Source organism: Haliotis rufescens, unplaced genomic scaffold (assembly GCF_023055435.1).
Source record: "Haliotis rufescens isolate VD_foot unplaced genomic scaffold, xgHalRufe1.0.p SCAF_5, whole genome shotgun sequence".
In the NCBI taxonomy this organism is placed as follows: Eukaryota; Metazoa; Mollusca; class Gastropoda; order Lepetellida; family Haliotidae; genus Haliotis; species Haliotis rufescens.
Window position 1 is genome coordinate 47,810,927 of NW_025964223.1, and position 12,956 is coordinate 47,823,882.

The 12,956-nt window shown below is 40.2% G+C and overlaps 1 protein-coding gene across 3 annotated transcripts in view; it reads left to right on the plus strand.

Moving 5' to 3' along the window:
* Positions 1–12,956, plus strand: part of LOC124137118 (E3 ubiquitin-protein ligase rnf213-alpha-like) — a 175,197-nt gene that overhangs the window by 23,665 nt on the left and 138,576 nt on the right. For all 3 annotated transcript variants that reach the window (XR_007218279.1, XM_048383674.1, XM_048383675.1), the window contains exons 7-8: positions 1,287–1,585; positions 11,287–11,543. Coding sequence is in view for 2 of the 3 variants with exons in the window: in XM_048383674.1 (XP_048239631.1) it covers positions 1,287–1,585; positions 11,287–11,543 (556 nt within the window). In the remaining variant the exon portion in view is untranslated. The remainder of the gene's footprint in view (positions 1–1,286; positions 1,586–11,286; positions 11,544–12,956) is intronic.

The window sequence follows — 12,956 nt, forward strand, 5'->3', positions numbered from 1 at the left end:
CAAGAAGGATTCGACTGCCTCGGGGGTCCATGGACCGTCAACCAGTACACCAGCTCCTTCATCTACGTCTCCACAATCGACGTTGACGTCTCGGATGTCCTCGCCTAGTCCCGATATGTATCGGGCCAGATTACTATGGCACATTGCCATGGTTACATTGACTGCACTGAACTACCTGATCATCATGGCAGGACACTCTTATGAGCCCCGTGGTCATCGCAACAGTTGTTTGACGGTTGTACCAACGAAGTTCTGGACAAGTACTCCAGGGAAGCCGAGCGTGACATGATCATTTCGGCTTCATACAACCTGTCCAGACGGCAGCGAGAGTATCGGAAATACATGCCATTGACGTCGGTCGGCACAGTTCATGCGCTTCGTATTTACCTGCAGCGATCTGAACAGCTACAACAACATTTTTGACGGCTGTTCATACCGCTCTCAACCAATGCAAAGAAAGAGATTACATGTAATACTCTCTCTGAGCGGTCATTCTCAGAGCTTACGAGGTGCAAGGACTCGCACCTCCCACCTCCTCTCATCCGCACGAAGTTCGAGCCATAGCTTCAGCATTAGCACTCCACAGTAATTGTTTGCTGCAAGCTATTATATGGAGGGATGGCTGGGTGGGAACGTACGACTGAAAACAGACCAATAAAACATCGTTTTTAATCAGAAAAACCCATTTTTCAATGATTAATAATATACAAACCCTCTCTCCTCTATTTGGCATGTCAAGGTCATTCACACATTGAAAGGTAAAGACTTGTGAACAGTAGTATTCAGACTGTATTTACAGTATTCTACAGTAATTTTACCTTTTGCAATGTGCAAGTGTTTTCCTCATGAGATCAGAAACAGTGAAAGCCTGTACACTTTCAGTTTATAGCTCAAGACTCATCTGCTCCTGACAGCCTATGATCAAGAGAGCTTTTAAGCACTAGTCTGGAAGGGGATTTGTGAAAAGATTCTGATTTCTTATTATTAAATACAGAATTTATGTCAGGAAATGTTTATACTTGAGTTATAAAGTAACAGGTGAGGAGGTGTTGACTACAGATACCTTTCTAGTTTGATCTTAGTTGTTGAAACATAGTTTTCACTGAGTTGAGTGGTGAACACAAAAATCACATGGGTGAACAGCTTAAGCTACCATATAATTACATTCTACATTGTAAATTGACAGTCATAAAATGAAAGCGACAAATAGACCTCAACCTGTTTTAAACAGAAAAAAAATGAAAAAATATTCCTTATGTTATTTCTTTTTCTCAATTGTTTTTAAGGAGTTTGGCATCAATATGATGGATTTGTGTATCCCAAAAAGGAGAAAGGATGGTGGAATGCAGTTAAAAGTTTATGGAAAGGAAGCTTTGAAGACAAGATTCTAGCTGATACAGAACTAGCCACTGAATTATTTATGCCAAGCAAAGATGAAATCCTGAAATGTTTGTCCCAGGAATTGCCCCAAGAATCAAAAACAGCAGAGGATTTGTTGAGGGTAGTATTTATGGTCTTTTCAAGTATGAAGGTCCAAATGCTGGACAGAGACCTGAGAAATGCTGATGATGACCTCAGAACCAAGGTAAATGTGTATTTTACATAGATATTTGTCAGTAATCATTGTTAATAGAGATAGTTTATTTTGTTACAATGTAGCATTGATTCATTTTCCATCCATGATAGTTCCATGTAGACAGTTTACATCTTAATAGTCTCCAAAATATGTTTATTCAAAAAGGTAAATTATTCAGTCATCAAATCAACATTGTTTTATTGACCGACATTTCTTGCCAATTTGTGTATGTTTGCTAACCATAGTGTGGATTAATTAAATGATGTGCATCAGTATGCATTGCAGCACTCACATAACAAGTGATAGTGACATATTCACCTGGCAAAGTTCAGCAGCACCTTAAAGTTTTACAAATTCACTGGACATCATTCTGCTTCAGCAAATGGGTAGCATGTGGTGAGCATCACTCTTGTGTAAATTGGTTAATCACATAACCAGTCATCTGAGGCACCACAATTCAGTGTGCAGTGTTGCACCTCTTGGATAAGCCAGGAACCACTAATTCTTCAGAATCCTCCACCTCTATTATATCATTGCCAAATTCCTGTATTTTTAGGTGCAATCAAACAAAAAGTAATCTTCATATTCTTCAAGAGAAGTTCCTTCACTAGCTGTCAACTATACAGAGGCCGATTTAACTGCTTGCCCATTAGCCCGTGGCCAGTTAAGATCACGAAAGACTTGCTGAAACATACAGTAGATGGCCTGTCTGACTGGTCAAAATTTCACCCCTTTTTTGTGTATGTTTACTGTTTTAAATGGGACACTGCTCGTGAATCGTGTAATTTCGATGAGAAACTCTTATTGGAGAGGAGGTTGTGTGAATGGTTAACTCAAAGATCATCTTGGAAGCATGACACAACCAAAATGTAATGTTGCGTACAACAACTTCTTTATTTGCTCATAAATTACCATGAAATGAGGCACATGGGAGACATCATTTAATCTCAGAGTGCAGGGAAAAGAATTTCGGGATGAGGAGCTCTAACATTTTCGGAGCCCCCTGGGTAACTCAGTCACAGCCTCCAGTATTTAGTTTTAGGCCAGTCAGTTTGGAGAAGAGCGAGTAACTTTTGAAAGGATCAAGCCCTGATAGCTACATTTGTTCTTAAATCTACCCCTACTATTACACAACTAGTTGTCACCGCATTAACACCAATCAGCATACAACTCTTCAATGGTGAGAAATCCTCACTTCTTTCCTCTGTGTGCTAGAGTGAACATCAGCTTTTGACTGAGTACAATCTCTGACACAAAGGTTGTGTAGTCACACTAGCTAGCTAATTTTTAGTTTATTAGTTGTTATCTTAGGAAGTCATTTCAGTAAGTAGTTGATTTGCTTGGTACTCAAGTAAGTGTAAAGTTTCGTGTGAGTCGATCTCAACACCCAGCTTGCAAATTATATGGTCATTTTATGATTTCGGGAGACCCTTATCCTGCCTGCTGGAAGTGCAGTAGACTAACATTTAGTCTATGAAATCTTATATTACACAGTTCTCGACTCTAAAATTGAACAAATAATTGTGGAATAGAACTAGCTAGAGCTGGCTAGACATGCTTTTGTATACATATCTAGATTGTTTGTTTTTTTTATAAAAGAAATATATTCCACAGTCATGGTGCAGGACTAGAAGTGCAGGGACGACTCGTTGTGAGTTGTGCACGTCCCTATTTAAGTCGGCCTTCAACAAGTTGTTGGGCTTGTTGCGATGCCTTAGCCTCCTGCTCAACCAATTCCGACTCCTGCCTTGTCCATCAGCCTGTTGAAGCAACTTTTCAAGAAGCAGATGGCGACAGCATCATTGTCCGCTTCTCGCCTGGCAGCCATACACCGAGGTGGAGCACTGTTGAAGCATCATCAATTAGAACAGGCTACGAAGAATCCCCAGTCAAAGAGGCCGCATGGGGGACAGCCACAGGATAAGCCTGACTCGTCTGCCACCAAGGCCATACGGCTGTCTGAGGAAGCACCTGACTCATCACCTGCTGGCCATGTTGGTAGAAGGCAGCAGGCTTTACCTACTCAAGAACCAGGGCCGGCATAGTCTCCACTCAGTAGTCAATACCGACATAGAGAAAAGCAACCTTCCGGACTGACTGCTGCTTGTTTCCTGCTCGGACAAGACGGGCACCAAGCCAATCACTGTTCAAACCACAAGACAAAAACCATTATGAAGTCTCAGCCACTGCATGACTCCAGCCACTAGCCTACAGATGATCAGGCTTCCCCAAAACACACGGCATCCGCTATGGACACTAAACAGGAAACAGTGTTCATTGACGACAATCAAGACCAAGCCAAGTGCCCTAACTATGGCATGAATTCACAGATTCCACAGACCTTGATCCTCCCACCCTTTGGACGATGATACTCTCGAGGAACACGCGGATCCCATGACAGCTTTGGTTACCAAGCGTCATTACTCTTCACTCCCGGGGATGAACTTTCATTCTACAGCAGAGGGGATTGAAGAGGAATATACAGAGTCAATCTATTCTCACTTGCGAGATTATGACCCTAGCCAATTAGAACAATTGGAGCTATCGTCTAATGCCAGTCATATAACAGAAGATTGAGGAAACAGAGGTATAACAAATACCTGAATACACAGGCTGTCACGCCCAAGGTCTGTCTTCACATGTACATCATACTCTCCCATGGCCAAGTTATGCACATAAGATTATCAACCATGTGTCCGAGAACCTACTGAAGCTTAGACTTAACGACCGTCTCCCCTTACCATCTCTGAAGAAGAAGCTTTATCAAACCCAAGACTGTCCGATCCTGGAGTCTAAGGTTTTGGACAAAGACTTCCTTAAACTGGTTCATTCCCCTTACACCAGAATCTTGTTACCCTCAGCACTATTAAAGGACACTCAGTCTCTATGGACATCGGGGTGTATATATAAATTAGTTTGTGACCAGAGTACTATGAAGAGATTACTGCAGGTACACAATTTTTCCATCAGAATGGACCAAGTCAGTTTAATTCACAGCCTAATAAATACAATAAATTTTATGCAGGAGGACTTGCTATCTACACAAGTCTGGGTGTCTTCACAACTAATGTGGATTCAAAGACAACAACTCATATCCCAGATAAGCTCCTGAGCAGTCACACACCATGCCACAATCATGGTTATGTCTCAACCAATTAGGGTACCCAAGATATTTAACAACATACTTGGCGAAGGAAGTGAGACAGGATACACTGGAGCGATTCCAAGTATCCACCCTTAAAATGGTAGTCATGGCATATGGATCGTCTTTTTCATCCATGCGTGCAGGAGATTCCACCCATATCGTCTTTTCCATCTATGCGTGCAGGAGATTCCACCCATGATACCACCTTCAGGGAACCCATTAGGAAGAGGTTTGTTCATTCTGGGAATGATTCATTTCACGCCAGTCAAACTCTCAACAAAATATGTCAACTCAGGGTCCAGTCTTTTGTCATACATTGAAAATTGGAAGCAGATCACTTCTGATCACTGGATTCACAATGTCATATCAAAGGGTACAGATTTCACTTCCGTTACCATCCAGTATGCTGAAGATTCATTCTTGAAGGTACTAAACTACAGGCAGCCGATCTGGTCATTGGGGCTCTACTAGTCAAGATGGCCATACAGAAACTTCAGGATACCGATGTCCCGCTTATGAGTTTAGTTATAACCATGCCTGAGTGGTATTATCTGATTTCATAACAGAACTGTTTGAAATTCAAGTTAAAATGGTAATTTATTATTTTAGTTTGTGCAGGGACAAAACAAACTTACACTAGCCATATCGACAGGTATCATTACCTACTTAGTCATATGCGTACTTCTTTATCCAGTCTATTATACCCTGTAATTTCCTCACCATAGTTATACTCTTCAATAGCAAGTACATGCTTATGTCTTACATTTACCTACCCTCACTTCTAGTATTTTATTTCACGTCACATCATTAGCCATGCTTTTCTGTTATGTATAAGGTTACTATTTTCATGTCCCACAATGCATTAATTTATCAGCTACGCATGCTCAGAAAGGTTCCTGTGATGTCTGCCTTGAGGCTTTTTAACCCCAAAGATTTTGCCTTGTCTTTCTTGTCAATTCTATTGTCATGGCGTAATGCTCTCCCACCATCCTCCCCTGCTTGCTGCCTTGTAGGGGGGCCTTCAGCTCATTCAGTGCTTTTAATTGCCACTACGGAAGCTCAAAATGGCAGGACACTATCTACATGAGCTTCCCGATCTTACGACCAGGAAACGTCCATAGGGATGTCCGGGTCCACAACCCCAGGGCAACTAATCCCACCATTAGGTCCTCGCCATCCTAACCGCGGGTCCACGACCTACATGTTACTTAGATTCCTAGACCCTTGCCTTCTAAACGCCGGTCCACGACCTACAGGTTACCCTTCATATCTAACATACCCAGGGTTTGCGACCATTATACTAATCATGGGTTTACGACCCTCCTGCAACCAAAGTAGCCCCCTCAATTCTCCAAAATGTTGTAAATCAATCTCATTAAAACCAGACCTTAGTTCTCGCTACCGCTGAACAAAGAGTTTCAAAGATCTGAAGACATCCCATAAGGGGTCACGTCAGACTGACCTTTCATCCGACTAATCAGAGAGTCGCTTACCAGATTATGAAAGTGACAGTCGGAATGTGATTTCTACCTCGAAAACTTTAACACGGGATATTCCGAATGATAGTTACGGGTTTAACGACTGAATCCATACAATCTAGATCATCTATTAGCCATTTCAGAATGTTCTTTTGTTCAGGTTTCAATTTGTAATCGAGAACTGTTCAAAACATGTTTCGAAGCGTAGTCGCCAATTTGAAATTGGTGCCGTAAAGCACGAGAAAGCTCCCTTTCGATTGGTCAATCCATTGATCAGTCAAAGTTTGCACAAGGTCAGTCTGACGTGACCCGTAATGGGATGTCTTCAGATCTTTGTTTAGTGGTAGCGAGAACTAAGATCTGATTTTATGGAGATTGGTTGTAAATAAATATATCTTTACCCACATCATGTCTTTATTGTTTCTGCACAAAGCCACATTAATCCAGAAATCAAGCAAAGCTGCATTCCTACTTGCCATGGCCATGACAGTCAGTATCTAACAAATTCCCGCCCTAGACTACCGGGGTACTCAATTCTTACTCATGCCGAGGATTGGAGTCATAGAACCAGACAGTAAAATACTTTTCATCTCTTGCAAGACCTTTTCTGGACAAAGACACTACTGAAGCCACAGTGGCAAGATGCCTCAAGCCTACTTTAGCTGAAAGTTATTGTCAAACCCTTGATATCAAATTGACCTGGAAATACGAAATAGATTGAAAGTGACGTCATGGATAAGAAGTGACATCATAACCGGAAGTGATGTAATTACTGTTTGTGACATCAAAATAGGGAGTGATGAAGAAACAGGTAGTGACTTCATAAACCGGAAATAACGTCATATCAGACCAGAAATGATATCATTGTGAAGAATTAGAATGGAAGTGATGTCACAGATGGTGAGAACAGGAAGTGATGTCATAAGACATTACATCTGGGTAAAAATTTCAACTGTGTAAACATTTCCCACAATATTTCATTTCATTTCCATGTGTATTTGCCGGTAGATTACCTTTCTTAAAATTATAGGGGCAGTCAGGTGCCCTAGTGGTTAAAGCGGTAGCTAGTGGCACCGAAGACCTGGGTTCGATTCCTGACATGGGTACAATGTGTGAAGGCCATTTCTGGTGTCCCCCGCCGTGATAGTGATGGATTATTGCTAAAAGTGATGGAAAATCAAACTCACTCACTCATCTCTTAAAATGTGAAATGCTTAGAAAATGCACTTTCAAGTTTATTTGTTTTTGTTTATTAGCAAATAATTTCCTGGATTTACCTGAAACATGGCTATCAAAATTGTAACTAATTTTCTTTTTCAGACACTCAAATGAACAAAGATTACATGTATCCTATCATTTTTAGAAATTAAATGAGTTTGGAAGAAAGATGTCACTCAAAAAGCACTCAACTCTGTTGCAAAGTAACAATACTCAAAACATAACTGAGCTATGGGGAGATGGAACTCTCATACGCTTGCTCGTTTTCTAAGCCTCAAGTCTGTTACATTGTCTAAAGATCTATATCTCATTCTAGTGTAATTCACTTTTTACCGATAAAATGGTTTGTAAGGCTAATTTAGCAATGAGTATTTTAATTTAAATAAAAAGCAAAGCAAAATGGGATATGAGCCATAACTAAGGTTTCTAACTCCGTTACATGCCGGTTCATTATCTGTTTTTGATGTTTGGAGATTATGTGGGTTATCCTACAGACGCTGCATTGCTCTTTTTTAAACAAGCTGTTTGATGTTAAACATTTATTTTAGTGGGGTTTGTGCTTATATATTGCAACATCTAAGCAAAGGGTTGAACATTAGTAGACCTACTTTTGTATGTCATTACCGCAGTAACTGGCTTATAAATCATGAGTATCAAAGCCCTGACAAGTAACACATTACAGTACCGGGTATTTTCACATTTCATCTCCAAAAGGATGAAAAGGTTGTTATTTTATGCTACATAGCAATAACAAAATATATGAGTTACAGCTCTGTTACATCAGGCTTGTTTCATAGATGATAAATTTTAACTTTAGATTAGTATTAGTGATAATATTTTTTGGAACAGAATATGAAAATAACCATATTTAGGAAACCGTCTTTCATATATTTGACATTGTTGTCTATGCAAACATTTTAACATATGCAAGGAGCACTTACAAATGTCCAATCATACATTTTATAATCCAGTTTCCATTTGTATTAACAGTGAAATGGATTCACACTAAAAGTTAATTGTTGAATATGATTTTATATACCACCGTAACCTAGCACTATTAAAATTATTTTTCAGTTTGCGAGCTGTAACTTCTTAGATGATTAGGCTAATTCATTTAATAATTTTCTAATTAATTAAACATATCAATGCACTGTATTGATCAAGAAAGTACTTCTCAAGTATCATATTCTCGAAATATCAAGAGAAAAATTACATTAACAGGGTTAGAAACTAACAGTTTTTGTCCACTAGTCCTTATAATGATAACATATAGTAAAACCCTTAAAATGGGCCAATTTCTACTAGTCTTTAGGATACCTTTACTATTGGGCAGTTTGGTAAGGCCTATAGGACTAGTGCCAATTTCTAACGCTGATTAAGGACGTTGATGATCAGAAAAAAATTCAGTTTTGATACTTTTACCCATTTACACCAGAAGTGACATCACAAACAGGAAATGACAGTCTGAGAGATGGTTTTAGAACATCTCATGAAGTCATTAACATGCATAACACCAAATATTATGGTCATTCAAGTGAAGGTACCACATATTTGTATGTTTTCATGTAGTTTCTCAGGTCCTCTTCAGGTGATTCAGTAGCAGTTATACCTAATAGGGTTTGGAAACAACTATAAACAGATGGAATCACAAGGGATCTTGGATCTACTGTCAACTATACTGGGAGTTACTAGCGGCAGAGCCCACCTTTCCCCCTGGTATATTCTGGCAAAGATATAGTAGAGGTAGAGGATTAATAAGAATTATAGGAACAATAGTAATCATTGTAAATAATTCTAAGAATACTACCTCTATTACATGAGAAGTACTGACATAAGAAATTGTTAAAGCAGAAGGTAACCTCTTAAACACTTAAAGCAACAAAAGCATCACTATGGCTGGGATATGACAAGTTGAGTTGATGGAGTCGCAGACAGGAACTCTACAAGTCTTTCTTGATGGGTTCGCTTACTCCAAGAATTTAACCACAGGCCAGACCACACAATGGAGATGTCTTAACAAGACTTGCAGAGGAAAATGTTCAGCTGTTGGGGACTTCCTGAAAGATGTCTCGGGTCACTGCCATCAACTCCGTCAAGTTAGTTAGTACTCTGAGATAACGTGCCAGGGAAGAAGTAATACCTGTCCAGGCCATCTACAATGCAGAGGTAGGCTGCCAGACGCCAGAAGACGTTCCAGATCTTCTATCTTTCCTCAGTTTGATGAGTGCTTGCTACCGACATCGCAGAACAACAATCCCCGTCTTTCCACAGACCAGAGCTGAAATTAACCTTGAGGAACAGTTGACCACTACCATGGACGGGAGAAGAATCCTCCTCTGCACAGACAGTGAAGATGAGAAGATCCTGGTGTGTTCCACAGATGAGCAGCTGACATGCCTCCAAGAGGCTGACACAGTGTACATGGATGGTACATTTTCCTGTTGCCTATACTTATAGAACCAGCTGTATACAGTACGTTCCTGCAGTGGATACACCATGTACTCCCTTGTACGGCCTGAGGACATTCATGACTACATGGTGATGACATGGGTTGATGACAAGGCGCTTTTCCGACTCCCACTCTGGCATCATCACCATACCGTCAGACCCAGAACAAACAACAACCTGGATGGTTTCAATGCTTATGTAACCCGCAGTCTCCCACATCAGCACCCCAACCTCCACCGATTTGTGGAACTGGTTCATGGAATCGAGAAGTCTGAAGGTGCAAAGCTGACTCAGATATTCTTAGTTGTTCTCCCACCCAGGAAGAAGGTGTACAGACAGTCTGTAGGGGAGACGGGTGCATCCCAGCCATAGTGATGCTCTTGTTGAATTTTTGGATGCAGTTGGACATTTGCTGAAGCCGGGTTCTGTCAGTGGTTCTGGACCAATTTGTTATGAACTGTGATTCATATAGTGATATCATGTTGATAATGATACGATGCTGTGATAGGGTCTAGGCCTCTTCTTCTTTCCCAACCACCTGCGTCATCTGCACTTCATTGAGGGCCTGCTCCTTGACCATTTTATGGTGTGGAATTATTATTGGTACTGAGTGAGAAGCCTGTGTATTGCTATTTACCAGGCCTAATCCAATTTCAGCCTATAATTTGTTTGTTGTTTTCAGTAAACCATATTAATTAATAATAATGTGAATGAGAAGCCAACGCCTTGTTATTTACTGGTCCTAATCCAATCCAAGACTATTTTAAGTAAATTAATCCAATCCACTGTGTTAGAAGCCTGTCTATTGCTATTTACTAATCCAATTTCAGCCTATAATTAGTTTGTTGTTTTAAGTGTTTTTGTAGTTCTTTTTGTTGGAGGGGGAGTGACCTCAATAATATTTTGATGAAGGAATCATATATTTCAGGAATTTTTATCATTATCATGATTATAACAGGATATATAGCCAAGCAGTAAATTTATTCCAAATCTCAAAATTCCCAAATTCTATATAAGCAACCCCTAAACCCCCCTCTTGGGTTGCACAGACCACTTTCGCCCCTTTCGGAAACACATTAAATGGCCTGGCCGGGCCCGTGTGCGAAATACGCATCAGTCGGAAAGCACACGTTAAATCTCCAAAGTAAGTAAGTAAGTAAGCAGTAAATTATTCAGTCAGATTGTGTATATGTGTGTGATAAAGACAAGATAATGGTGAGTTTTTGTACCCTTGGCATTCCAGGTTTTATTGCTTAGCAAGAGCTGAGACTTGCTGTCATTTAGTGCAAAGGAAAGTATTTGGGGGATAACTTAATGTTATATCTTCCTTGCAGATTGCAGCAGATGTGAGTCCATCAAGACAAAGGTCTGGACACAAGTAAAGACGTTATCACAATTGATAATGTCATGCTTTGTTTCAGGTATTTCTGAAGTTCTTCAAACCACTACAGGAGCACCTCTTAATGGGCCTTGACCAGAAAAGTCCAGTGTCTCCAGACAGATCCAGATTGGTTTTGGCTTCATTTCTATTACTTTTGGCCTGGGAGAATGATATGTCACACATCCTGCAGACCGATAAGAGACTACCACAAGCATTTCTGCCTCAACCAGACTTTGAAAAGAAAGAATGCTCAGACATTGCATCTTTGAAGAATCACTTCAGAGCCAAGGCATCAAAGTACAATAGTATTTTCATTTACTTAGAATCTATGTGTATAAGGTTGTATGATAGGGTGACCAAATGAAAGTCTTCAAATGATCAATGATTAATCCCTTTAGTGAAGTAAAGAGACCATTATAACATCAAGAATTGTGTAAGCTGATATTTCATAGGCCAGCTATTAGCTGCCAGAGAACATAGAGTGATTTTATCTTCTTCTCAAAGGCAAACTGTCCAAAAGACATAAAGCTTTGTAGATGTTATTTGACTAACTTTTGTATTGCCATTAATTTATAGCTCACCTGAATCAAAAGTGAACTGAAGTTATTGCATATTGTTTGTCTGATAATCCATATGATCAAATTGTTTGATAGGCTTAGAAGTTAATGGATGACAAAGTAGACACAATTTATGGATAACAACTTCTTTAATACTGTAAAGGCAACGTTTCGGTTAAGATCCTTATACCGTTGTCAAGCAAGACTGAATGAGGAGAGAGAGAGATTTAGGGATTTTACGACCGCTTCAGCCGTCGGCTATTTCGCAGTCGGGGCCAGACGGGTTTAATGTAATTATATAATATTTGGGGAATAAAGATGTTATCGGCTGGCCCAAAAAACTGTAAATAAAGGGGTGTAAAGAAGAAAGAAATACAGTATAGGTGGTAGAATGGGATAAGAGAGCTTAGTGACAGTATGTGGCAGCTGTGAGAAACCTAGTCTACTGGGAGCACCTAGGGGGAAAGATTTATAATTTGTATGTGATCAGTTAGGCTGATATGTTAATATAATAGTATAACTACTATGAGATAAAAAGGAAAAAAACAGTGGTGGGGTGGGAAACCTAGTCTAATAAACGTTGGGCTTACTTGGCTGGGGGGAGGGGAGGCGGGTGTCAGGGGTGAGTGGCCGTCGTGAGCGTGTTGGCTTGGCTTGAGTAAGCGGCTGGATGAACGAGCATGGTTATATGTGGCTGGATATGGGCGAATTTATCGCGCGGACGTCGGAGAAGGCAATCCGCACTAGGAATTTGGATCCCGATCCTAAATTGCAAAAGTGGTCATTTTGTATATGGTTTGTTTATAAGGTTTGTTGATTTAAGGAATTTGGCTATATGGGTATATTTAGAGGGGTTATTAGCCGGGTTAAGTAGTAGACTGATGTTGTTTTTGTACTGGGGGGGGGGGGGGGGGGGAGGGAGTTGTATAGCTGTATTTGTTGTTGTTTGTATTGTATGCAGTAGTTAAATATGTGGTCTAGGTTTTCAGGTGTTTTGCAATGGGAGCAGTTGGGGTGTGGGTGTCTGTTTTGTTTATGTAGTGTTTGGTTGAGGTTGATTTGGCCACTGAGCATTCTGTTTATCATTTTATCCGTGATGATAGATTTAGTAAAATTGCGTCATTTGGTAACAGGTTTAGTGAAAAGAGCTTTT